This window comes from Ochotona princeps, chromosome 12, assembly GCF_030435755.1.
Source record: "Ochotona princeps isolate mOchPri1 chromosome 12, mOchPri1.hap1, whole genome shotgun sequence".
In the NCBI taxonomy this organism is placed as follows: domain Eukaryota; kingdom Metazoa; phylum Chordata; class Mammalia; order Lagomorpha; family Ochotonidae; genus Ochotona; species Ochotona princeps.
Genome location: NC_080843.1, coordinates 42,559,398 through 42,583,650, shown reverse-complemented (window position 1 = coordinate 42,583,650; position 24,253 = coordinate 42,559,398). Strand labels below are relative to the sequence as shown.

General features: G+C 37.5%; 1 protein-coding gene across 1 annotated transcript in view; it reads left to right on the top strand.

The window, feature by feature from the left end:
- Positions 1-24,253, top strand: part of VWA8 (von Willebrand factor A domain containing 8) — a 355,373-nt gene that overhangs the window by 207,849 nt on the left and 123,271 nt on the right. Inside the window, exons 26-29 of the mRNA XM_058670689.1 lie at positions 1,476-1,627; positions 15,468-15,576; positions 17,610-17,748; positions 20,609-20,808. Coding sequence (XP_058526672.1) covers positions 1,476-1,627; positions 15,468-15,576; positions 17,610-17,748; positions 20,609-20,808 — 600 coding nt within the window. The remainder of the gene's footprint in view (positions 1-1,475; positions 1,628-15,467; positions 15,577-17,609; positions 17,749-20,608; positions 20,809-24,253) is intronic.

The window sequence follows — 24,253 nt, the reverse complement described above, 5'->3', positions numbered from 1 at the left end:
TGTTGACCTCTGCCCCAAATAGAGGACCCTAGAAAAACCATAGAAAATTAGGGGCAGGAAAGAGACATTGGTCAAGGAGTACATTCTAGTTAGGAAGGCTAAGTTCCAGCAAACTATTACTCAGCGTGTTCACTGTAGTTAATAGTAAGGTAATATATATTTCAGAATTGCTAAGAGAATAGATTTTAAATGATTTGTCCCCCCAAAATGCATTTGTGAATCAGTGAAATGTTAGCTCAATTCAATCATTCATGATAACGTGCATGTATCAAACTATTCATACCCCATAATAAATACAGATATTATTTGTCAAATTAGATATTTGTGAGGGAGAAAAAAAGGTACAGTGGAAAGTTTATTCTGCCTGTGAAACTATGATAAAATTCTGTTCAGCCAGAGCCAGTAAGGTACCAGAGGCCACTCCTACTGTAAATGTAGTTGTATTAATACTTGTTTTCTTCCCCTATTTCTTCCCTGTTTCTCTGATACCTTATTTATATATTTTTAAGGTTTATTTTTATTTGAAGGACAGATTTTTACAGAGAGAAGGAGAGACAGAGAAAGAGATCTCCCATCTACTGGTTTAATCCCGAAATGACTGTAACTGCCAGAAGGCAAGGGCTCTCTGCTGGCCACTCTTGTGAGGTCAGCGCCCAAGGCCTCCAGCCTCTGCTGCTTTCCCAGGCCCTAAGCCGAGAGCTAGTGGAACAGAAGTGTAACAGCTGGGACACAAACTGATGTCCTTAGAGATGCCAGCGCTTGCAGGTGGAGAATTAGCCTGCTGACCCCTAGTTCCTATACTTTTTATGTTTCTCTTCTTATTCCTTGATCTTGTTTTTGATTCACAGACTGACTTTTCTAAATATACTTATGAAGATACTCAATATTCTTTATTCACTTAACATTTTAATGTTAATTAGGTAACTTTGTACTCAATTTAGATAAAATTTTAATCTCAGAGTAGTTTTAGACTTACAAGACAAAAATTGTATAAAATTCTCATGTGTTTATTCCCACTTTCCCACATTGTTAGCATCTTACATTTGAATATTTGTCAGTCAGTAACCCACACCCAGCTTCCTCTATTGTTTATATCTCATACAAACTGAAATGTTTGTGAAATGTTTGTGATGATTAACCACATTTAGCTTCCCCTAGTTCTTACACCCAAACTCCTTTTATCTTTCTACCCTCTTGTGAGTACAGGAGGTTTCAGAAAGCATCGGCCATAACTGGAATCAAAATCTGAGAATTGCGTTAGCGTAAGAGAAGAAACTATTCTCTCTTCTCTGTCTCTATATATTCTATTCTATTCTATTCTATTCTCTCTCATATATATATATATATATATATAATGTATCACTACTGTGGTTATTGACCAGGCTAGTTAATTTCTGCTTGTTTATTGTTTTGTAGGTCTTTATAATATGTATTTTATTGCATGTGAAAATAAGTCAATTTTTTTTTTAATACAGAAGTTTCCCACTGAAGGTCTCTCCAGTGTGGTTCGGAATGTTTTTGACTTTGATTCATATAACAGCGACATGAGAGAGATTTTGATGAACACTTTACACAAATATGGGATACCTATCGGAGCAAAACCTACCAGTGTGCAACTGGCAAAGGAGTAAGGCAATTTCCCTGTTGATCAAATAATGTTGAACTCTGCTCTTCTGATTTTAACTGCTGATAATTCCTAGTCTACTAAACTGAGGTGGTGTAGAAATTACCTCCCATGAATAAGTATTTTAAATATATTTGCTGTTTGCTGGCTGGTTTTCAGTTAAATGGCATTATTTATAGTCTTGTAAATTGAGAATTGCAATTATTATGACTGTCTTATGAGTAGATGTAATACAATCAAATAAAGGGAAATATTTGTTTCTTTAATAGTCTCTGTCATTTTATTGTATTGGGCCTCATTATTTCATAATCCAGTGCAAAAACATTGCACAAACATCAAACTTGCATCTAGGGATAATTGACATTTTGTTAAGATGTTTGCATTCATGTTACATGTAGTTTTACTTACAGTGGTTTTTACACTTAGTAGCATATTAACTTTCAAGACATTTATTTACTTATTTCAGCTTCATAAATGAAGGAGACAGAACACGTAGGTCCATTTCACATGGACATGCTGCCTTCTCTTTATGATCACAGGCTATGTGATTAACTTAGGTTAAGAATCTTGGAAATATGCTATTGATCAGAAAGACAATTAATGAAGTTCATTAGGAAGAATTAAGTAATTCACTGCAAAAGTAGTTTTCAATATGAATAACTTATTAATAATACATGTAATCCCATCTTATGAAAGTATTATAAATTCACAAAGTACAATGATTTTGTAGAAAATTATTACTTGATTCAGTCTCACTATTTCCTATAGGAAAAAAATTGTTAGATACATATTGGTGATTAGTCTAGAAAAATATAATGTATCTTAATTTATATAGTCATTATTTGTTCTTTGAAGACATTATGTGACAAATGCCAACAAAAACAGGTGTTGTAAGTATCTAGAATTTCTTAAAGAGAAACAAATATTTCCCTTTTGTTGTAAAAGTACAAGATGGAGTTACATTAGGCATCATCAGTGGATATGTTTGTTTTATTATTGAGTGAGCAATTCTTTTTTCAGGGAGAGTGATTGGCTGTCACTTGCTGATGCATATATTTTTATATAATAATAATTTGCTGGTTAATTAGCAATTCTATGGACATTTTGAAATTAAGTCAGTAATATAGTAAGTGACTATATCAGTGTGTTCAAAAATTATTCACATGCAAACTCCTGTTTTTTTTCTTTTCCACTTTTTTTACATTTTATTATTATTGCTATCATTTTATGATACAGCTACATATTCCATTATCCCCTCCCCAATTCCCTCCCCCCCACACCTAGTTCCTCTATATCATTACTAACATATAGTTCTTCATACTCAGTCATATGTCCATCATTGCGGGTATGGACAATGGCAGAGAGTCCAGAATCCTATTGTCAAGATACAGTAAACAGTTTAATTGTAAGTCCTTCTTTGTCTGGTAGCAGAAATGCATGCCACACTGCATCCTCACATCTGGATGATAGTCTCCATTTCACAGCTACTGTACATCCCTTTAAATGAAAAGCCACAAAACAAAATCAACAGCAGGGAGAAAAAAGAAATTAACAACACCAAGAAGTTAAATAACATGCTATTAAATGACTAATGTGTGGCTGAAGCAATGAAAATCAAGAACCTTCTGGAAGAAAATGATGCCACTGCAAGATATACGAGTCATTGAATGATTTAATCAGTAGAAAGTGTTTTGAAGAGATGAAACCAACAGAAAACAACAAAACCCATGTGATATAGTTTCCACTGATCTTTGTTGGAGTGTGTCTCCTCCAGACAATAAACAGATGGGTTTTGTTTTTCAATCCAGTGTACTAATCTATGACGTTTGATTGAGCTTAAGCCATTTACATTCAGAGTTTAATATGTATGGGTGGTACTTTGGTCCTGTCATTTTAGGAATGGGTTGTTCATTGGTTTAGTCTTCTGTTGTATTTTACTGGGATGTTCTTCCCGCTTGCCTTTGGTTTTGGTGGGTGCTATTCCTCTTCTCTGTCAAGAGAACATCTTGAAGTATCATTTGTAGGGCAGGTTTGAAAAAGGCAAATTCTTTTAGCTTTTCTTTACTGTGGAAGAATTTTATTTCATTTTCAAAGATGAAAGAAAGTTTTGCTGGATATGTTATCCTAGGCCGACAATTTTTTTCTTTCAGAATCTGGAATATGTCACTCCATTCTCTTCTTGCCTGTAGAGTTTGCTGTGAGAGATCTCCTGTGAGCTTAATTGGCATTCCTTTAGATGTCAATTGATTTTTTTCACGTGCACATTTGAGGATCTTTTCCTTATGTTCAATTGAAGAGAGTTTGATGATCATATATTGTGATGAAGCTCACTTTTGGTCAAGCCTGTTGGGAGTTCTGTGCCCCGCCTGGATGTTGTTTCCCAATTCTTTCTCCAGGTTAGGGAAATTTTCCTTTATTATTTCATTAAATACATTTGCAAACTCAGCTTCTCTTTCTGCACCTTCTGGGACCCCCATAACTCTTAGATTTGGCCTCTTAATAGTGTCTTTCAATTCTTGAATACTTTTTTTGGCCTGATCCAGCTCTGCTTCCAGCTTTTTGTTTGCTTTCCCCCTGGTGACAGGAAGTATCTTCCAATTCTGAGATTCTTCTGCTTGCTTCATTCTATTTTGGAGACTCTCCACTGTACTTTTAATTTGCTCTGCTGTGTTCTTAATTTTTGATATACCAGCCTTGATTTGCGTTATTGCTTCTGTAAATTCTTTGAACTCTTGCACGAGCTTCTCATTGTTGATCAGAATCTTTATAATGAGTCTTACGGATTCTGTGTCCCTCATTTTCTCGATGTCTTCCTCAGTTAACTCTGAGGTTGGCATAGGGTTTTGCTCCTTTGCAGGGGAGTTTTCAGTAATATTCATTGTGCTTTTGTCTCTTCTTTTGCTCTTGGTCATTGTACTTCTGGTTAGCAGAGTGTTCTCCTTGGGGCAGGTTTCTAAGCTCTGTCACCTATAGATCTACAATTCAATTTTACTTATTGCGGTTGGTACACAACTTTTTGCTTGCAGCCACTTGTGGCACAACCTCCAGCGAGTTCCAGGTCTGGGTTCTTACGTCAGATTTCCACTGTGGTCTCCACAGCCCCATCTCTTGGCTCACCACTTTCTACCTCCTGTGATACTGTGCTGAGGCTGCACTGTTGTCTGCAACCTTTCTCCCACTTCCAGTTGGTGCAGCTCCCAGGATTAGAGAGACACCAGGTGTCCTATATAATTAGGTTGTTGGTGGTGCTGATTTTGTCGGAACCTATTGGACGTTAGGTCTGGTGCCACACAGACCTTTTTTGGCCAGTACAATGCCACAGTCAATATTATTTTCCTGCGGGACCAGTGCAATCCACAGACCTCAGTGAGTTCTCACGAGCTCAGCACATGCACAGTTCACTGTTGTCCCCTGCAGTCCCAAAGCTATTGCCACAGTGCACAAAATGGTGCCTGACGTATCACCACTACAGTTCTTGATCTGCTGGCCGTCAGATCTGAGGGCAACCCAGACCTGTCTTGGGTGGAACCTGTAGAATGCCACGTCCTTGCAGTTCACTGAGACAGAAATGAGCTCACCACTCCCAGCTCAGCGCATGCTCAGTCCTTTCCCTTGCCCTTTCCCCCTTATGCAAAATGGTGCCCAATTCAGCTCTAGGGGGCTAACTGGGCTATGAAATCCACTCTTTTCTCACACTGCCCATCTGAGATCTGCTGCTCTGTCTCTGTTCCTGGTCAAATCAAATGGACCAGCAGGACGGACAGGTCTTTGTCTGGGTTCACCTCCCAAGCTCCCAGTGAAAGTCCCTTCCCACCTGGTTGCTGGTGGAGTTCTGGCTGCTGGTGGAGTTCAGATTGTTGTGCTGGAGTATCAGTCACTGCAACACCACACTGCTGTGCCCGTTGCTTTCCTGTGTCTGTCAGTCTCCAGGTACCCCTCTGCTATTGTTCTGTCCTTTCCTATTTCCTGAAATATGTCCTCTCTGCTTCATCCTGATTAAATGTTTTTTCGTCCGCATAAACGTGTCCTTACCCTATTCTGCCATCTTGATTCTCTGCAAACTCGTGTTTATATTCATTTTCCCATCTTTTTTACAAACCCCCACCCACACCGCTCCCTCTAAGTTAAATCTTTGTTTTCACTTGGAAATAAAACACTTTTTAACCATTAACAATTTGATAAATTTTTCAAGTTCTAACTTCTTGGAAAGTAGGAGTATATTTTAAAATAGTCTTTTTGTACTCTCGAGGGAGAGGAAAATAAACCAAAAGGATTAGTGAGGGGTGAGGGAGAGTTTCTCTCCAGATTCATGCAATAGCCATGGCTGGCCGTTACCTGAAACAAGTACAATCCAGGCCTCCCATTTTGGCAGCAGGGGCTCCATGAATTGAGCCATCAGTGCTGCCTCCCAAGATCTCCATTGCTGTGAAACTGGAGTCAGAAACTGGAGCTGGAAATCAGCTCAGGCACATCAGAGTGGAATACAGATGTCTTAACCCCTGGGCTGAACACATTAATCCAGAATGAGAGTGTGTGTGTGTGTGTGTGTGTGTGTGTGTGTGTGTAAGACAGTGAGATGTACGTATGTACGTATGTACACTAATCTTCTTTTGTCATTACTGTAGGTAGAGATAGGATGTTTTCGTTTAACATCTGAACCCTTGAGGTTTTGTAAAGTTTTTTCCCCCATTTGATGAGAAAGCCAGGGAGATAGACACATACAGAAATCTTGCATCTACTGTTCTGTTCTTCAAATGCCATCAACTGTTATGGACTGGGCTAAGGCCGAGAGGCCAGAACTCAATCCCTAATGTTCGAAATAGTTGGCTAGGTAAATTTGAGCCATCATTTCTGCCTCCCAGAATATGTATTACCAAGAAGCTTGAACCAGAGTGGACCCAAGAGTGAAATCAGGTACTCCAATGTGCTATGTCCTAAGCAGGATCTGAACCTCTGTATAAAACACCAGCCCTGAACTCCTGAATTATATTTAAAATATCAAAAACATACAAGATCTTCCAAAAATTTATGGAAAAATCACATTTCGTGAAATGCAATTATTGCCTGTTTGTCACTGACAAATTACCATTCAGTGTATATGTCAAATAGGATAAAAAATTTGAAGAAATTTAAAAAGCTTTTTATATGTAGGCTTTATGATTCTTATTTACTAAATAATAACATATCTATTTTTAAAGTAGAATAACAGAAAGAGAATCAAATCTCCCATAGTTCTTCCATCCAGAAATAACCCTTAAGGAATCCTTCTAGACCTTTTGCTATGATTATATGCATATGTGTTATTTTATGCATTTAAAAATATTTGTTTCCAGCGATTTTTTTATTTTTCTGAGTCTCTTTAATAGAAGACATATGCTACTAAAAAAAAAGTTATTTTTAAATACTTCATTCCCAAGTGTCCTTGTTGAGAAGAAAGTTATCTAAAATGAATTGACTTTATATGAGAAAAAGAAGGTTAAAATAACCCAAAAGTTAAAAAAAAAAAAGATAAGTTATATTTTGGTGCAAAAATTTAAAATCTAAGCACCCAGAGTTTTTCATGAACTTTTGGAAGGCCCCTCCTAAACAGCAGTTCTTTCCCATTCCATCCCCTGTTTTTTTTCTGTATGTGTTCATCCCTTGCCATCTGAGGCTTGCGGTGTTTACTCCAAACAAAATGAACAGATTTAAAAAGCGCTTGAGATGCTTTCATAAAGATGAAAGCATTAATGACAATACTTTCTGTCTTTATGCATATGTTTAAATATCATTATGCTTTTTGGATGTATAAATATGCTCTCACTAGACAGACTGCACATCTAAAAAGAACTGATTGTATTTAAAAGTGCCGCAGAGCTGCCTATGAAGCCCTTTTAATCACTCACGTGTCCTGTTGTTGTGCATCCCTACCTACTTTCAAATGCTTTATCTAAAAGAATTTTTAATCTTTCAGGGGGGAAAAAGGTAACTGAATTAACAAACTCTGGATTTGCCTTGGCCAGTGTTTTTATTAAATAATTCTAAGGTCACATTGGAATAATGTAAGAAGCAATAGTAGTTGTGGACAGTGGTCATCCTTGAAAGAGACACTGGGAAGAAGAAACAAGGTCTAACTTTCTATACTATTTTAGCTTTAACACCTATATTGTTTTCTAGAATTTAGTTTTTAAATGCTCGTTGACTCTGTAGCATGGAAAATTTCCCTTTTGATTTCTTATTTAAATTTAAAATGTTCAAATAAAAGCTCTGTTCTGAAATTGCTATTTCATGGTGCCCTTACCTGCTGAGCAGCAAAGCTGAGGATTCCCCCGAGTGCCTTGTGCAAAGGGAGAACACTGGCCCTGTTAGCAATGGCCAATAGAAATCCCATTACTCGGGCATTGCCATAGCATATCAACACAATGGACATGAATGTTTACACCAGTAGACTTCAGTTTCAACATACAAAGTGACAGTAAGCCACATTTTAAGGCACTAAAAATTTAAAAAAAAGTTATCATTTACTTAAGTGCTTTAAGTACTTGACAAATATTACCACACCTTATCCACAAGACAATTTTGGCTTTGACTCCTTGGTTCTGTTTTACAGATTAACAAACTTAGGCTCAGGAAATTTTATATATCAAATTTTATAACTAATAAATGGCACAACTGTAGATACAGCCACAGATCCATCTCATTCAAAGTTTGGTATCTTTCTGTTTGTTCTGCTGTTGACAGAAGTATAATGCAATACAACATTGGCTATTAAGTTTGCAAAAATAATGGAAACTTTTGAGTTATCTTTCATATTGCATTTTCCTACTATTTGGGGACCCTATCAGACACAATGTATATTTAACTTTTGCTTTAGTTGCTAGATTAATTGTGCTCATCAATTTTCTCCAAATTATTTGAAAATAGTCCTCTGTATCATGGTCTATTTTTAGCTCTTATTTTCAAAGATGAATGACAAAGAGAAGGATAACGTATAGATTCCATAGGTTGGGTTTAAACAGGCAAGAATGAATCCTACTGGAAAGGTACTTGAGAAGTTTTAGATTTGAAATGCTGAACCAAAGAGTTCATAATATCATGCCAGCTCACAGATACTGTGATTTACTGTCCCTGATTGAGCGGGGAAGTTAAGTACATAATGAATTTTCCAAATATCAGTCACCATTCATGACTTTATCAGCTAGCCTCCACACTTGTTTGTGGTGCTCCTGAGAAAGGTAACCAGCGTTGTGTTTTCCTGTTCAGGCGTCGTTGGTGTCTCTTTGCAGTGTGCGTTTAGAGGACTGTGTCTCAGGGTTAGCTTTCTTTTCAGGACAATGCCAGTGGTATGTACTTATAAACAGAACACCTTAGTCTCTTTTGAACTTGTCTTTGAAAGGCTCGCTGTCTAGCACTGGTTTTCTGCCTTAGGACTTAGCCTGTATATTTGGGCCATCAATAACAGCTGCTCCTTCTCGGGCAGAGTACAGCTCTGGAGTCTTCAAAGTACCAGAAGCATCAAAAGACAGCCCAGCTGGGGCCTCTCTTTGGAGTAATTTCATTAGATTTCTCTTTGAAAGTAGGAAAGATTATCACTTTATGTTTATCCACATAAAGCAAAATACTCTGCCTACTATTTTGAGCCTCTCTTCCCTTTTTCCCAGACTATGATGTGCTATAACTTCTCTTTATGGTTATTGTTTTACAAGTAAATTCATGGTGTTGTTCATGGAGTTCTAAGGTATGTGATCCCACTCTGTCACATGATTTACTTTCACTTCACTTAAGAGCTTCACTTAAGAGATTTGCATTATGACATCTTACAACTATTGTTATTGGAATGACGGTCTTTGATTTTGTATGTTTGTAGTCATTGCCCTATTTTCTCTTGATACATTGTGAAGTAACTTCACAACTGTTTCATTTGCTTTTAGCTTCTTTTTATGGAGGTGTAAATATATATGTATCGCCAGCCTGAATAGAAATTTTCAAGATCTCTAAGCCTTTCATATGTGCCTGAGGCAGTCTCACAGATTTATTTGTGATCCCTTAAGAATTTGCAAATGAAATTTTAGCAAAGCCATTACCTGACTTGATAGTAATTCCGGATCCCCACCTTTAGCTGTCTTTTCCAAATACACCTGCAAAGAGACCGCCTCCTGTGTTGAGACTCCTCTAAGTGAAGAAAATGGCAGAGATTATAGTCACAATACAATGGTGAAGATTTACCATGGTGATTTGCAATTTGCCACTTAAAATAAGAAAACAGGTAGGTTTACACACACACACTCAACACACACAGAGTTCTGATGAACCAGACAATCATTCATGTAAGAGGCACTTCAGTTCATACAGTGGCCTATGTTATATTAGAGCCATATCACAGGGAACAAGGATAAAGACAGCTGAACTTTTAAAGCAGCACTAGGCCGTCCCCAGGCAAATAAAGGAGGTGACAACAAGCAGAGGAGTTTGAAGAAAGTGTAGTACACTTGGATAATTACAAGTGGTTTGGTGACCAAAAAGTGAAGATCAAGTGATGGTGATGCTGTGTGATGGATGCTATAAGGGAGAGAAGAGTCAGGGGAATTTTAGAGGAGTCTGAGCCAGAGAGTACTGTCACATTTAGTTTTAGAAAGATAATAAACTGAAAGGCAGTGAATCTGAGGGTGGAAAGCCTCTTGGTTAATAGGTACAGTACATGGAATGTTGAGCTCTGCTGTAGCTATGTTGAGGAAATGAGGGAAAACAGTGAGAGTTAGATGCCACAATGAATGTATTGCAAATACCAGAAATTCAAATGAGTAAGATTTAAGCTTTATCCTCAAAGAGTTAGCAATCTAATAAGGAAACCACAGAATACCACCAGTGTTACTCTACACAGTGTTTTCTTCCAAGTGCTGCATTCACAGAGTATTCATCCTATGAGTCTTTCTCATGGGAAATAAAGGAAATTTTTCCCCGAGAAATTCTGTAGCAACTAGGAGAGTTTCACTTTTAGTTGTTCTTGTTGTGGATGATTGGAAAAGAACATGAGATCCAAAAATACTAAGATGTGGTGGATAAAGCAGATGGCAGAAAAGGAGACAGTGCTTGAATGAAACTTGAAGAAAAATGAAGGAAAGGAAACCCAGTTCCTAGAACTGTAGTCTGGCAACTTGTGTGAGGAAAGAGAGAGCCCGAATGTGTGGATAAAGCTGACAGCATGTATTTTGTTGCAGAGTAAAGCTGGACAACAGCCCTGAGAGTGTGCAGTATCATTCTGGGGACCAGGGAGGTGTAATTGGGAAATGCCTGCCGAGGAAGGCAAGGTTCTCCCAAAGCTTTTCCATCTTGTACATCCACATTACTCTGTGTTTCTGAGACCTCAGCAGGATGGAGGCAACAGGAGCACAAGACCAAGTTACAAAGTGAAAGCCATAATATCTACAAGCAGAACAAGGCACATAAAGGAAAATACACACACACACACACACACATATTTGTCATTTACAACAAGGCAAAATTAATTTGCCAGCAACATGTGGGAGTGCAGGGAATAAGAATTCTGACGTTTGCAGCATATGAGGGAGGATTTTAGTAGGACTTAATGGTGCTAATCACACTTACGAATTTAAGGTGTGTAAGGAGACTCTTATACAGTCTCTCCTTAAGATACTGAGTTTATAGAAAATACAAAAAACATTTGATATTTCTAACATTTGTTAGAAGTATCACAGATTCACTACTAAACTGATGCTCCTGAAATCTTATTCCTTGTTAGGTCTGAAACTTGAAGATCACAGAGTCTATCAAATTTAGAGTCTCCTATGTGCAAGTTTGCATGAAAATGCCACAGAGAAAATAGATCTGCCCAGAAGGAAAGATATCAAAGGAAAGTAGTGTTTGAATTGAACTTTTAAATAGGGGAGGATTTCACCCAAGAGGTAAAGCAGTAAGGAGTTCTGGGCAGGCAGTGATAGCCTTGAGGACGCGTGGAATATATAACATGTCCAGGAATAGCAAATAGCAATCTGAAGAGGCTACAGTATAGGTTGACTTGGAGAGTAAGAAGAAGGGATAAGAGTTGAAGTTGGCCATATTTGCCTGGGCTATTCTGTGAGGGACTTAGTGAACTCAGCTATGCAATCTGACTTAACATTTGCCAGGGGTTGGGTTCAAAACATGAGGAGTAGGTGAGGCCTTCTAAAATTGGAGTTTTTCTTTTTCTTTTCAAAAATGGTAGCAATTGAAATTTTGAGGCGGTGGAACTACCCTGAAGGATTCCATTATTCCCATGAAAATTAGTAATTCTTGCAGTAAGGAAATGTTTTAGAAATTGTTGATAATAGGTATGTCAACAACTTCCAATTGCATAATACCCCTAGAAAGATCCAAATCTTTTTCATGTGTTTTCTTTCATACTCCAGAAATAGTATTGGCAAATGTTCAGAGGAGGCAGAAATTTGCCATAATATATTCTTTAAAACCCTAGTTCACCTCTTTATGGAAGCAATCTTAGACTAATCTCTTGCACGTCATTCAGACTATGTTAACTTGACTTTGGTGTCCATATGTATTATGTTATGAAGTGTATGTGTATTTAGGAAAAAAAATCCGTTTCTTTTCTGTAACTTGCTCAACTACTATAATTTGCCCATCATAGTTTTGATCCTCACCTTTCTTTGACTTAAAGCTTTTACTTCCAGATCTTTATTATTACTTCCACAAGGGATTAAGAAACATCACAACATATGAATTGAAATACTTAGTTGTTTTAAAAAACATAAAATAATGAATGACATTTAAGATAAAAAGTAGTGCTATTTCTAGACCTTCAGTTCATCCTTTTCCCCCTTCAAATCAAATCCAGACACCATTCCAACTAGGACTTCAAAAAACTTAAACAATACAAGTGACAGGATCTTAAAACCATGGAAAATGCCATTATTGTTTCAGTCAGGTCTTATTTAACAACGAAAGCCTGGTCAGGGTTATTAATTTCAAGTTAGCCACAAATTAATGTTGATTGTGTTTCAAAATCAAAGGTTTGTTAATACACCTGAATGTAATGTTTTTCTGTTTCCCTGACTACTAGCTTCCTGAAGTGGAGAAAGTTACTAATTTTTCTGCGTCTGATTGAGAGAGCTTAGTAGCGGAAAATAAATGAAAGGCTTTGGTTTACCTCAATTGGCTAGAGTAGAATCCAAGTAAAAATCTAGAAACAACATTTTGTGTTGTTACCAAGGAACATAACAGAGTCCATTTGATTGGACAATTCCAGGACAGCCTTGTGTTTCTTAATATGTCCATTGGGTTACAGCTATCATTGTCAATAGCTTCTATTGCGTGATCCCAGAATAGATTCTATATGGGGTACCTGAAGATCTTTCCCATATTCTGTCAACCAGTATGTGCTGTTTTTATTTAGAGTCAGGCAGCCTGTAATGTCCATAACTTATTTAGAATGAGCTGGTGTGTTGAAAGCAGATTTTATGAGCATCCCTGGCATTTTCAGTTAAAACTGGAAATTGGGCAAAGTTACTTTTTCTTAAGTGGATGAAGGTTTTTAAAATATATATATATTTATATTCTGAAGTTATTTTTGTAGGATTGTTAACAGATGTGTTAGATCTACTTTTTAACCTAGCATCATTTTTTATTAAGCAGCTCTCCACCTGTAATTAGATTTCAAGATGTGAAACTTTTATGTTGTCTTTAAAGAGCCTTTTTCAGATGTGTTAGAGCTTCTTTTCATGTTTTAGTAAAGCATGTCCATCTATCAGGGCTCCTATTCTATTGTTGGGTGAAATCATTTCATTCTGATTGTTCATTTTTCTCTCCAGAGAAAAGAAATACAAGGTTGTTAAACATACTGACAGCTGCCTCTACTCAATTGCTCCATCACAACAAATGCCTCGAATTGACAAAACCTACAGATCATTCCCTTCATTTCACAAATGGGATTAGTACTCTGAGATATTTGTTGTCTTCTCCTTTCTTAAATCTGCATACTTAGTTAATAAAGGGACAAGACTTAGAACCCAGCTCTCTTGCTTTGTCTTGTGCTGTGTCTCCCATGCAGAGGGAAAATAAATGTCTCCTGCCTTTGTTTCTACTTCTGTATTAGGAAGCCTGATTCTCTTCTGGGGAACTACTGAAAGCAAGTAAGCAATACAAATTGTTCCCCAAACTATGAGATATTTGCAAGATCTACCCTATTGACCTACAACTGTAATTTTATTACATTCAAAAGAAAGAACAAAATAATAGGAAATCCTCTAAATCAGTCCCACCACACCCCTATGCACACTGTTCCAGTAAAAAGAAGGAAATAAGTAGATTGCCAATCAGAATAATTACTTGGTGTTTAAAAATGTATGTTCAGGGCCCGGCGTGATAGCGTAGTGGTGAAGGTCCTCACCTTGCATGTGCCGGGATCCCTTACATGGTCGCTGGTTCTAATGCCGGCGGCCCAGCTTCCCATCCCTGTTTGTGGCCTGGGAAAGCAGTCAAGGACGGTCCAAAGCTTTGGGACCCTGCACCCGCGTGGGAAACCCAGAAGAGTTCCTGGCTCCTGGCTTTGGATTGGCTCAGCTCCAGCCATTGCGGTCACTAGGGGAGTGAACCATTGGATGGAAGATCTTCCTCTCTGTCTCTCCTCCTCTCTGTACATCTGCCTTTCCAATAAAGATAAATAAATCTTTAAAAAAAATGCATGTTCACGTACACTTTTGTCATATGACTAACAAGAATTTCCATGTAAATTTCTTTATAAACTATTTGCTCCTGTGAAACATTAACAATTCAAAGGGACGAAATGCATGTTCCACCAGAATGTTCTAGCCCATGCTTTAATGGAAAAAAAACCTTAGAAATAACACATCAAAGCTCTCCTTAACTGAAAATAAATGATATTGAAATGTAAGTACATACTGTTTTGATAATCATCAAACTCATTCCAAGCATGCATTTCAGTCTGTTGCCATAGGCCCATTATTTTTAGAGAAATGTAAACACTACAATAATTTTTCTCTTTACTTATAATGAAATAAGAAATTTCTAAGTGATTAAACAAACCAGTTGTTCCTTTCTTTGCAGATTCAAATAAGATAATATGAGTGAATAGTAAAGACTTCGGTTTCAAAATTTTGACTGTAATTTTGCACTTTGGCATCACTGTATTACCCCTGATAAATTACTCGTGAAAACTGCTTAAAATAAAACAAAAGCAATGAATGTTTCCATTAGAAGCTATATAAGAGCATCCCTTGGTGGGGGCAGGGACTAAAAGTGGGGATGCTGTTCTAAAGGCACAAGTTGCAGAGCTGTATTCAGAGCCAGGTGACATGTTCCTGTGAACATTTGTATATGTGTTACTATGCTTCAGTCCAAAGTGAAAAAAGTTACAAGTGAAATAAAGTTTGTAAAACTTGTCCCGTACATCTTACAAGCATGAGAGTATTAGCATTATTAGTGTTAGGGGCTATTACTTAATGCTAAATTTAAGGAAAAGAGGCTGAAATTTTTAATGAATTACTCCAAATATTTTAAAGCTTTCCTTCCATCTACCAAGAATTTGTATGTTATATTTATAAATATTTTACCAATTCAAGGAAAAACCTGTGAACATTAGTTATATTCATATCTATGAAATTTATATCTTTCACTAAACTATGATCAAAAATAAATTATCTTCTAATTTTCTACAGCATGGTCTTCCTCATGTTAACATTTACTCCAGTCATAACATTATGGACTGTCCCTGAATCAAATGAAGTGTAACTCACCATTTAAGCCATTCATCAAATGTGTTTGTGTGATTGATCATAAATTACCTATGACTTATTAACAGGAAAATGTCTACATCTCAAATCATCTTTGACAGGTTTCCTCTACCAAAACAGACATTTGTGGGCTATTGGACAGTTGGTCAGGCAACAACTGGAATGCAGAAACTCTTATGTCCAGCAGAAACTCAACTCATAGATATAAAGGTGGATATCTTTTTGTGGTTTTCTCTTAAGCTGTTGAATCTTACCATTTTTTCCTTATATATTTCCTGGGAAACATTTTTAGTCATTCTCAGAACTCACTTTACCTGATGCTGCTTTAGCTTTATTCAACCTTCAAATCAGTCTGACCTGTGAAGTCCTTAGTACATGTCATTCATGATGTCCAGATAGAATTTTTAGTTTATGTATCAGAAGAATCAGTCAGCTGTATTATGTCGCTGTATGATTTGTCTTTACTTTGTGTTTGCTATTGGAGTTAAAAACTATGTGTGTACTTTTGAAAAAGTTCAGCCACCATTTCATTACATTTTGCTGATAGATGCTATCTTCTTCATGAGAAAAGGTAATGGAAAGTACTATCAGTCACTACTTACAGTAGAAATTACTCCAGTTATTTCAAGAAGAAAGATATTTATAATGAGAAATGAGGTGCTTGTAAAAGCGTTTGAAGGCACAGAAACGGATCAGGGGACCAACACTGGCTTTGCAATCGGTGTTGCTCTCTCTGTTGCCATCCTTGTTGCTGGGACTGTCCAGCAAACCAAGGCCAGCAAACTTCTTTCTGTAAACATGCAAATAGTAAATATTTTTGGTTTTGTGGCCATACAACATCACATTGCAGAAGTAGTCCTGGCAATACACAAACAAATGGGTGTGGCTGTATTCCACTCACAGTTTATTTGCAGAAATAGGCAGTAGGTCGTACTTATCAGCGTGTGGACTTGTCAGCCCCTGCAGTACAGCATCAATTCTGACTGCTTGTATTTGTCAGAGCTTGCTTGTCTGTGTTCATGCAGGAAGGTGCCCAGCTGCCTCTCTTCTGCCTTAATGCAGGAGCATTAAATTGTCAGTACCCAAACACTCCCCAAACTCTTTCTCTAGGCTATAAAGAATATAATTTTTTTAAAGATTTATTTATTTTATTTCAAAGCCAGATATACACAGAGAGGAGGAGAGACAGAGAGGAAGATCTTCCATCCGATGTTTCACTCCCCAAGTGAGCCGCAACGGGTCGATGCACGCCAATCCGATGCTGGGAACCTGGAACCTCTTCTGGGTCTCCCACATGGGTGCAGGGTCCCAATGCATTGGGCCGTCCTCAACTGCTTTCCCAGGCCACAAGCAGGGAGCTGGATGGGAAGTGGAGCTTCCGGGATTAGAACCGGCGCCCATATGGGATCCCAGGGCGTTCAAGGCGAGGACTTTAGCCACTAGGCCACACCGCAAGGCCCATGAATATAATTTTTAATCTTCCGAATCCTGAGGTACAGGATGAATGGAGAATGCTAACACCTTATCCCAAACATTTTTGATCAATTTATGACTGCAGAGGATGTGAATCATTGAAATTTAAATCATCACTGCGGAGTTCTTCCAGGATTTCGTATCTAAGAGCCCAGCACTAATATCCATAACATTAATGAAGTGGTTGCTCTGCTTACTGTTTGAATTGGATGATTATCACCATGGATGAAATACTCTTTCATAAGTAACAGTGGTAATTATCAGTAGACTTGAGGTTTTTTTTTTAAATTTTTACTTTTCAGATGTCATATTGCTATTACATTTTATTTTGAAAGGCACGAGTCAATCATTACATTTCTAGATAGCATTATAAAAGCACTGTTTCCAATGGAAATATTGCCAAACCCTGGTTCATTCATGTACAGATTATTCTCCCTGTTTGGACAGCTCTGAGCCCCAATACATAGGATACAAAACTGACTCTTAAGAAAAAATAAAGAACTGAGAAATATTTTGGGATTCCACATCTGGTATATATTTATGAGTAAAACAGAAAAGAAAGTAGGATTAAATAAGATAACACATCTGGAAGCATTTGTGAATGCAAGGATATACTTGCGTTATTGATACAAGTATTATAGCAGCCCATAAAATGAGAAGAGGCCTAGTAGGATATTATGTACTTCAATTAAAGTGTGTTTTAAAAGAATTATAATTTTTCCACATTTGGGAGACTATGTAAATTTCTCAACTCAGCTGTTTTATTATAGGGTCCAGTAGTTGTAAACATACAGGAGTTTCCACTAGAAAGACAGGAAGCAAGATCCCTAAACTTCACCGAAGAATGTGTTTCCTGGAGGTTGCCGTTGGAGGAAGTTAATATAATCTGTGATATTGCTACATCACATGGTACGTAAGATTCCTTTTTTGATGTTTTCTACATTGATTTTTGTTAAGGAAAAAGATTAAAGTAATGTCTAGACATCAAAACGTCTATGATACACTCAGTGAGTGTCATTTGTGGGTTGGATAGCAATTATTTGTAATTTAGAGCTAATTTCCTCTAACAATGTAGGAAAATGCCATTGTGGAATCCACATATGTATTTGAGGTTGTGTGCATATATCTGTTTCTCATTACAATTGTAGCATAAAGTTAAACACACCCAGGCATGTGCTAAAAATAGAAAGGAAAAATAAAAAGGAGAAACATTGAAAAATTTTGGCTGGGATTCCAGTTTAGTGATTGCATGAACCACAAAAGCAGAGTTGGAGTGGTTTGCAGTCATTAAGCTTCTCATTGTAAAGGACATGGATTTTGGGCATCTGTGTTTCTGGACTGTTGCCATTACCCCCGAGGAGTGAGCCTGGGCACCTTTGGGCAGAACTTCTCAGTCATGTCAGTTGCTATGGTGATGTAAACAGAAGTTGTAGCTAGGGAAAGGGAGAAATCTCAAACTTCAGTAAGATGGGAATTGTGAAGGCAAAGATCAGTATCTTATTTTTGTTCCTGTATGGTCTGTGGATATTATTTATTCCCTAAATAAGCTGTTTGGCTAAAAATGTACTTTTAAAAAGTATATTTGTTTTGTTGTTTGCTAAAAAGTTGGTGCTCTCATTAACATATTTTACATTCAGTACTGAAAAGAAAATATGGGACTTTAGGGCCAAGTTTGAACTTTGGACCTTGTTTTTTTATCTAGAGAGCATAAACAAGTAGTGTGATCTCTGACTATCCCTACAGCAGGCAGCCCTAGTCAGTCACTCCTGTGCTCCTTCATATGCCTTCCAGGAGGACATTTGCTGTCCATGATAGAATTGAACTATTTTAGTATTTTTCTCATTTGCCAACTAGGAGGTTTTATTGGTGTATTTATTTAGTTTTTGTCTGCTGTGCATTTGTGAGAGAAAAGAGCATGTTCTTTGCTTAGAAAAAGTCATTGTGCGCCCAGCATAATGGCTCAATGGCTAAATCCTCATCTTCCCATATGGGTGTTAGTTCCTACCCAGCTCTTCCACTTCCCATCCATCTCCCGGGTTATGATCTGGGAAAGCAGTAAAGGATGTCCCAAAGCCTTGGGACCCTGCACCCATGTGGGATACCTGGAAGAAGCTCCTGGCTCCTGGCTTTGGATCAGCTCAGTTATGGCCATTGTGGCTATCTGAGGAGTGAACCAGCAGATGGAAGATCTTTCTCTCTGTCTCTCTTTCACTCCATAAATCTGCTCTGCCTTTCCAATAAAAATGAATAAATCTTAAAAAGAGTTAATTGTATCTCTATATGTTTTGGCCAAGGACCAGATTGCATTTATGCCTGCGAACAACTTATAAATTTATCAAGTATGTTTCTGTCACTATTTTTTGCTGTATTCCCCAATTTTCTGTACTGTGCAGGAATGTATTCAACGAAGGTTGAAGTGAACTTGTTCATGTTAATGAAAGCAGTTTGCAATTTTGTCTGATATCTAAACACACAAACATACACACACACAGTTCCTGTTACTTTCTAGATCATGTGTCTTCTTAAGCCCTTCTATTGACCTATATTTCAATGTTAGCTTATTGATTTAAATTTGCTATTTTATGTGTAATATTTGAGAAATGTTTCCATATACAATATAGATACAACATTGTATGTGTGTATATATATGTGTGTGTATATATGTATACATATCACATATGTATAACATGTATACATAATTGTGTTTATACATATGTGGCATGTACATGTAATGTGTTATATACATAAATGTACTGTGTGTAATATATTACATATGTAATATATGTATATGTGTGTAATATTGTGGATATTGCATACACATTCACATACACACGTCCAGATTTTCCAGAGTAGTCCTAAATGGAAAAGTTTCTGATTGTTGTATCTTGTGTCCTATTTGGAAATCAGAAAATATAACCATTATGAGTTAAATACCTGGGTGAGAGCCAATGCTGGTAGCATTTTTGGTAGAAAACAAACTTAATCCCTTTCTTCAAGGTTACCATATAAGAGGTTGTAAGAAACTTAAAACTCTCTAGCTTATTCAGAATGAAGGCCTCAAACTAGCATCATGGTGTCTCCTGGGAGCTTCTTGGGAGGACAGACTCTGAAAGCCGACCCCAGGCCTACCAAATCAGAATCTCCATTTTCATTTAGATCCCCCTGTGAATCAGAGAGATCTGAAAGTTTGAAAAGCACTTTTATAGAATTCAGAAAATAGACCCAGGGAAGTACCAAGATTGAAAACAGATTTTTTGTTGGGAAAGCATACTTAAATATGAAGAAAAGCTTTTATATTAACAGCTGTAGAACTAATATTATAACAAATTGATTAACTTATTTGTAGCAAGAAAACCTGAAGAACTAGAAAATGCAAGACTATTAGATAGAAGATGAACTAGATATTATTAAATAGGTGATGATTAGTTGTCCGTTTGAAGCAGTAGTGGAACAACAGGCCACCATTGGGACACAGAGTACCTTGCTACCATACAAAAAAGAATTTTCTAATCTTGAGGACTGTTCAGTACTTAATAGTGCCATCATGTACTGTTACAACATTCTTTTGGGAGCAAATAGATTCTTACTTCCTCAAATAGATTGATGTGACCCTATCTGCATGTGTGGTAAGAATGAAATTATTTCTTATAGGCTTTTTGTGCTAATAAATCTACTTAGAAATCACCTGCTGAGTGTCAGCTGTGATCAGTTTCTGAACTAGAAAATCAGTTGTAAACTCCAAAATTAACATCTTTTTTTGTCATTTCAGAGAATGAGGAAAATACTCTTTATGTAGCTGCATGCAATCCTATTTCCTTATACTTTATGAATATAACTGGGAAAAGTGGCTACTTTGTCGACTTTTATGACATCTTCCCAAGATTGGCAGGTGGAGTTTGGCACCCGTTTGTGACGGTGGCACCACTAGGAAGTCCCCTCAAGGGACAGGTGATTCTCCATGAGGAACAGGTAATACACAGTAGCCTACTCCTGTGTTAAGCCTAGTCAAGTGTTAAGCGGAACTTACATGAAGGAAGAAGAAAAAACATGAGTTGTAACCTATGCTATCATGAGTATTTTTTTCTTAAACATTTATATATTTTATTTGAAAGGCAGAGAGAGGGAAGAAGAGAGACATGGAGATAGAGAGAGATCTTTCATCTACTGGTTCACTCCCCAAAGAGCCACAGAAACAGCTTTTTCCATGTCTGGCACATGCTTACCAACTTGGACTATGCTCTGCTGCTTTCTCGGGCTGATTAGCAGGTAGCTGAATTGGAAGAAGAGCAGCTAGGACTCACACCAACATCCACAGGGGATGTTGGCATCACAGGCAGCAGGTTAACTGGCTGTACCAAATTGCAAGTTCCTTGAAGAAAAATTCTTATAACTGAAAGGGACAACTTAGGAATTATATTTTATCATGCCCTCAGAGACAGTTAGCTAATGTCCCTTTTGTAGAGACTTAGGCACAACCTGAGGTCTGAAAAGACGTTGCTCAGAATTTCTCAACCTTGACATTTGAGGCTAAATAATTCTGTTAACAAGTTCTCACTCTGTTTTGAGAGATAAACAATAAATAAATAAACCAAAAAGAGTACGTGTCAGTTCCAACTAGTGACAGGTGCTGTATAGAAGCAATATAATATCTGAGGGAGTGATGGGTTGGCATAGGAGTCGGGAGGCCATGGACTATTTAATAGATTGCTGAGAGAGACCTGAATGGCATTCTTTTTTGTTATTGTTAAGTTTTTATTTTGAATTTTTTAATTTTATGGTATAATTTCATAGAGACTGGGATTCCCCCACCACCACCACACACACACCAAATGAATGGAATTCTTTATGCAGAGCAGCTCAATGCACTTGGATGCAGCACACTGGGACCAGCCAGTATCTAGTGATGCTCACAGTCCATCCATCACTTCCATGGATCAGTGCACTAAGATTGTACTAATGAAAAGTGAAGATACAAATAACTGCAAACAGATATATATCTGCATTTCAGTTAGTGGGACAGTGGTATGTGTTATAGCGGTAGAAAAGAACCTAGTATTTTTGTTCACCTGCTGAGCAGCTACTGTACTAGGTATGTGCCTCAATAAACACATGCCGAGTGTGTCTACTACTGGGGTATCACTGTGAACAAAAAAAATTCTTGTCTTCAAAAGCTAGCATTTTATTCCAAGGAGATAGTAAATTTTAAAATAAATAAATAAATTACAGTTTAGAGTTAAAAGAGACACTAAGATTGCAATGTAAAAGAAGAAGGACAGAAATTGCCTAAGTGCAGGGTTGAAGTTTAGATAAAGACTTGAAGAAATGAGAATAGATACCTGAAGGAAAAGCATTCTAGACAAAATGAATAGTAAACGAAAGAGTCCAGAGGCTAGCACCCACTGCTTCATTTCTAAAGAAGAGTGGCAGAGGAGAGTGAACTTAGCAGCAGAGTAAGAGGTGAAGTGAAAAGGTTTTTTAGTGGGATGGCAGGGTTGACAAGGTAGAAATGACTGGGAGGCAGCTCGTGGTATGCCTTTTAGACTGTTGGAGAGTCTTGTCATCGGCCATGAATGACAGAGGAAGGCACTAGCAGGTTTTGAGCACAATCTGACATTTATTTTTAAAATAAAGTCTCTGGTTGCTCTGTGTCAGTCTCCAAGAGCTGGATGAAATGACCTCCCTCAGCGGATTCTGCACTGATCCAGAAAAGAGGTCATTGGGTTGGGAAGAGGATGGAGATTGTGAGTAATCACCAAGTCTGAGTTTTTGATAACAGAACAGATCAGATGTATATGATGAGAGAGAGTGAAGGGCACCTTAAGATTTTAGAACTTGGATTAAAGTTGCAGTAGAGTGAGATGGAGAAAGAATCAGTGTAGCAGCCTTGTTTGGTTGAAATTGTGTTACCCATTCAACAAACAAGTAGCTGGTGAGCTGCAGTTCATTGGACAGTTCAGAACATGAAATATAAATCTGGCAGTCAACTCCAAGTACTTAGCCCTAGGGCAATAGAATATTACAGAATCAAGATGAAGGAGAATCAACAACAAGGAGTGAGAATGGGTGACTAGAAAAGTAGAAGGATATTCTGGAAGGCAAGTGACACATTGTGATGACAATGTGACAGCAGTGAGATTGCATACATCATCTCATGTTGTTCTGTCAACTGCGCAGAGGGTTGCTGTTGGCCATATTTACATATGAGAAAACTGAGGCTCAGAGAATTGAAGTCAACTTCGTAGAAAATATGGGATAGGACCGAGACTGAAAGCAAGCAAGAGAGACCCCACCCAGACTAGATTCCACCCATGCTCTCGCTGACTGCAGATACACGGGCAAAAGGATAGTCTGAGAACATTAACGATTTTCCGTATTCGAAAAATACTGAAGAAGTACAATGCTATTACTTTTGAGTACTTAAAGAGAAACGTATTACCAAGAAACAATGCTTTTAGTCTGTACTTAGCCAAAAGGAAAATAACATTTTAGGAGTTCACAGAGAAAATGAGTCACCTTCAACTTCAGGCCTTGCCTGAATAATCATCATAAAGACTTAAGTTTTTTGTGTTTTCATTTTCATGGGTTTTTTTTTTTCCACTTTTACTTTCTTCTTAAATGCAAGGCTTAAAAATGTCCAGATATTACTTGTAAAATTTTGTGTCCCAAAAATTAGAATGAGTTATATTTTATAGATTTCCAACAAAATATTAGTGCCATTATTATTGAATTTTATAATCAGAAAAAGCCATGAAAAGCACATGCTATCTTGTTTTTCATTTAGTAAGCCAATGGAGAAGAATAGAAATGTGGAGTGTTTATTCCAACAGTCCTGCCAGATTTCAGTGTCAAGTTCAGGGTCAGTTCTACATACTAAGATTCTTCAGTGGAGCTTTGGGAAATTCAAATTTAAAATTGGGGGTGGTCTTGACAAGCATTTTATTTTCTCAAAAGATCTAATTATTTGGCAACCTTGCTTATGAATGCTCAGTTGTATGACAATGACTTTTAGCAAAGAAAGTTAGTTTTTCGTGCACAGCTGTGCATGTCTTTCGCAGCCAGCATATGTCCTGCTTTTGGCTTATCCCGTTGGCCACTGTCTTAAAGATTTTCCCGAAGGCTTCCTGGGCACGCTGAGTAGAGTTTCCAGCTCTCCTGGATATGTCCACTCTACCTGGCCTCGAAACTGCTTCTTCTTTTCCCAGGAGAGCATCTTAGGTACCCCTTTTGTGATCACGGCGCTGCTAGGAAGTCAGACTTAAATTGCTTAGGAACAGCACTTGGAAATTCAACAGCTGCTAAATAATTCGAGTGGGATAAACACTGTCTGCCACCAGTGCTTGCTTCCTCCTACTGCCCTCACTGCAAATAAAGTTGAATTAGCCTCAAGAGCACTTCCATGAATTCACCCATACCC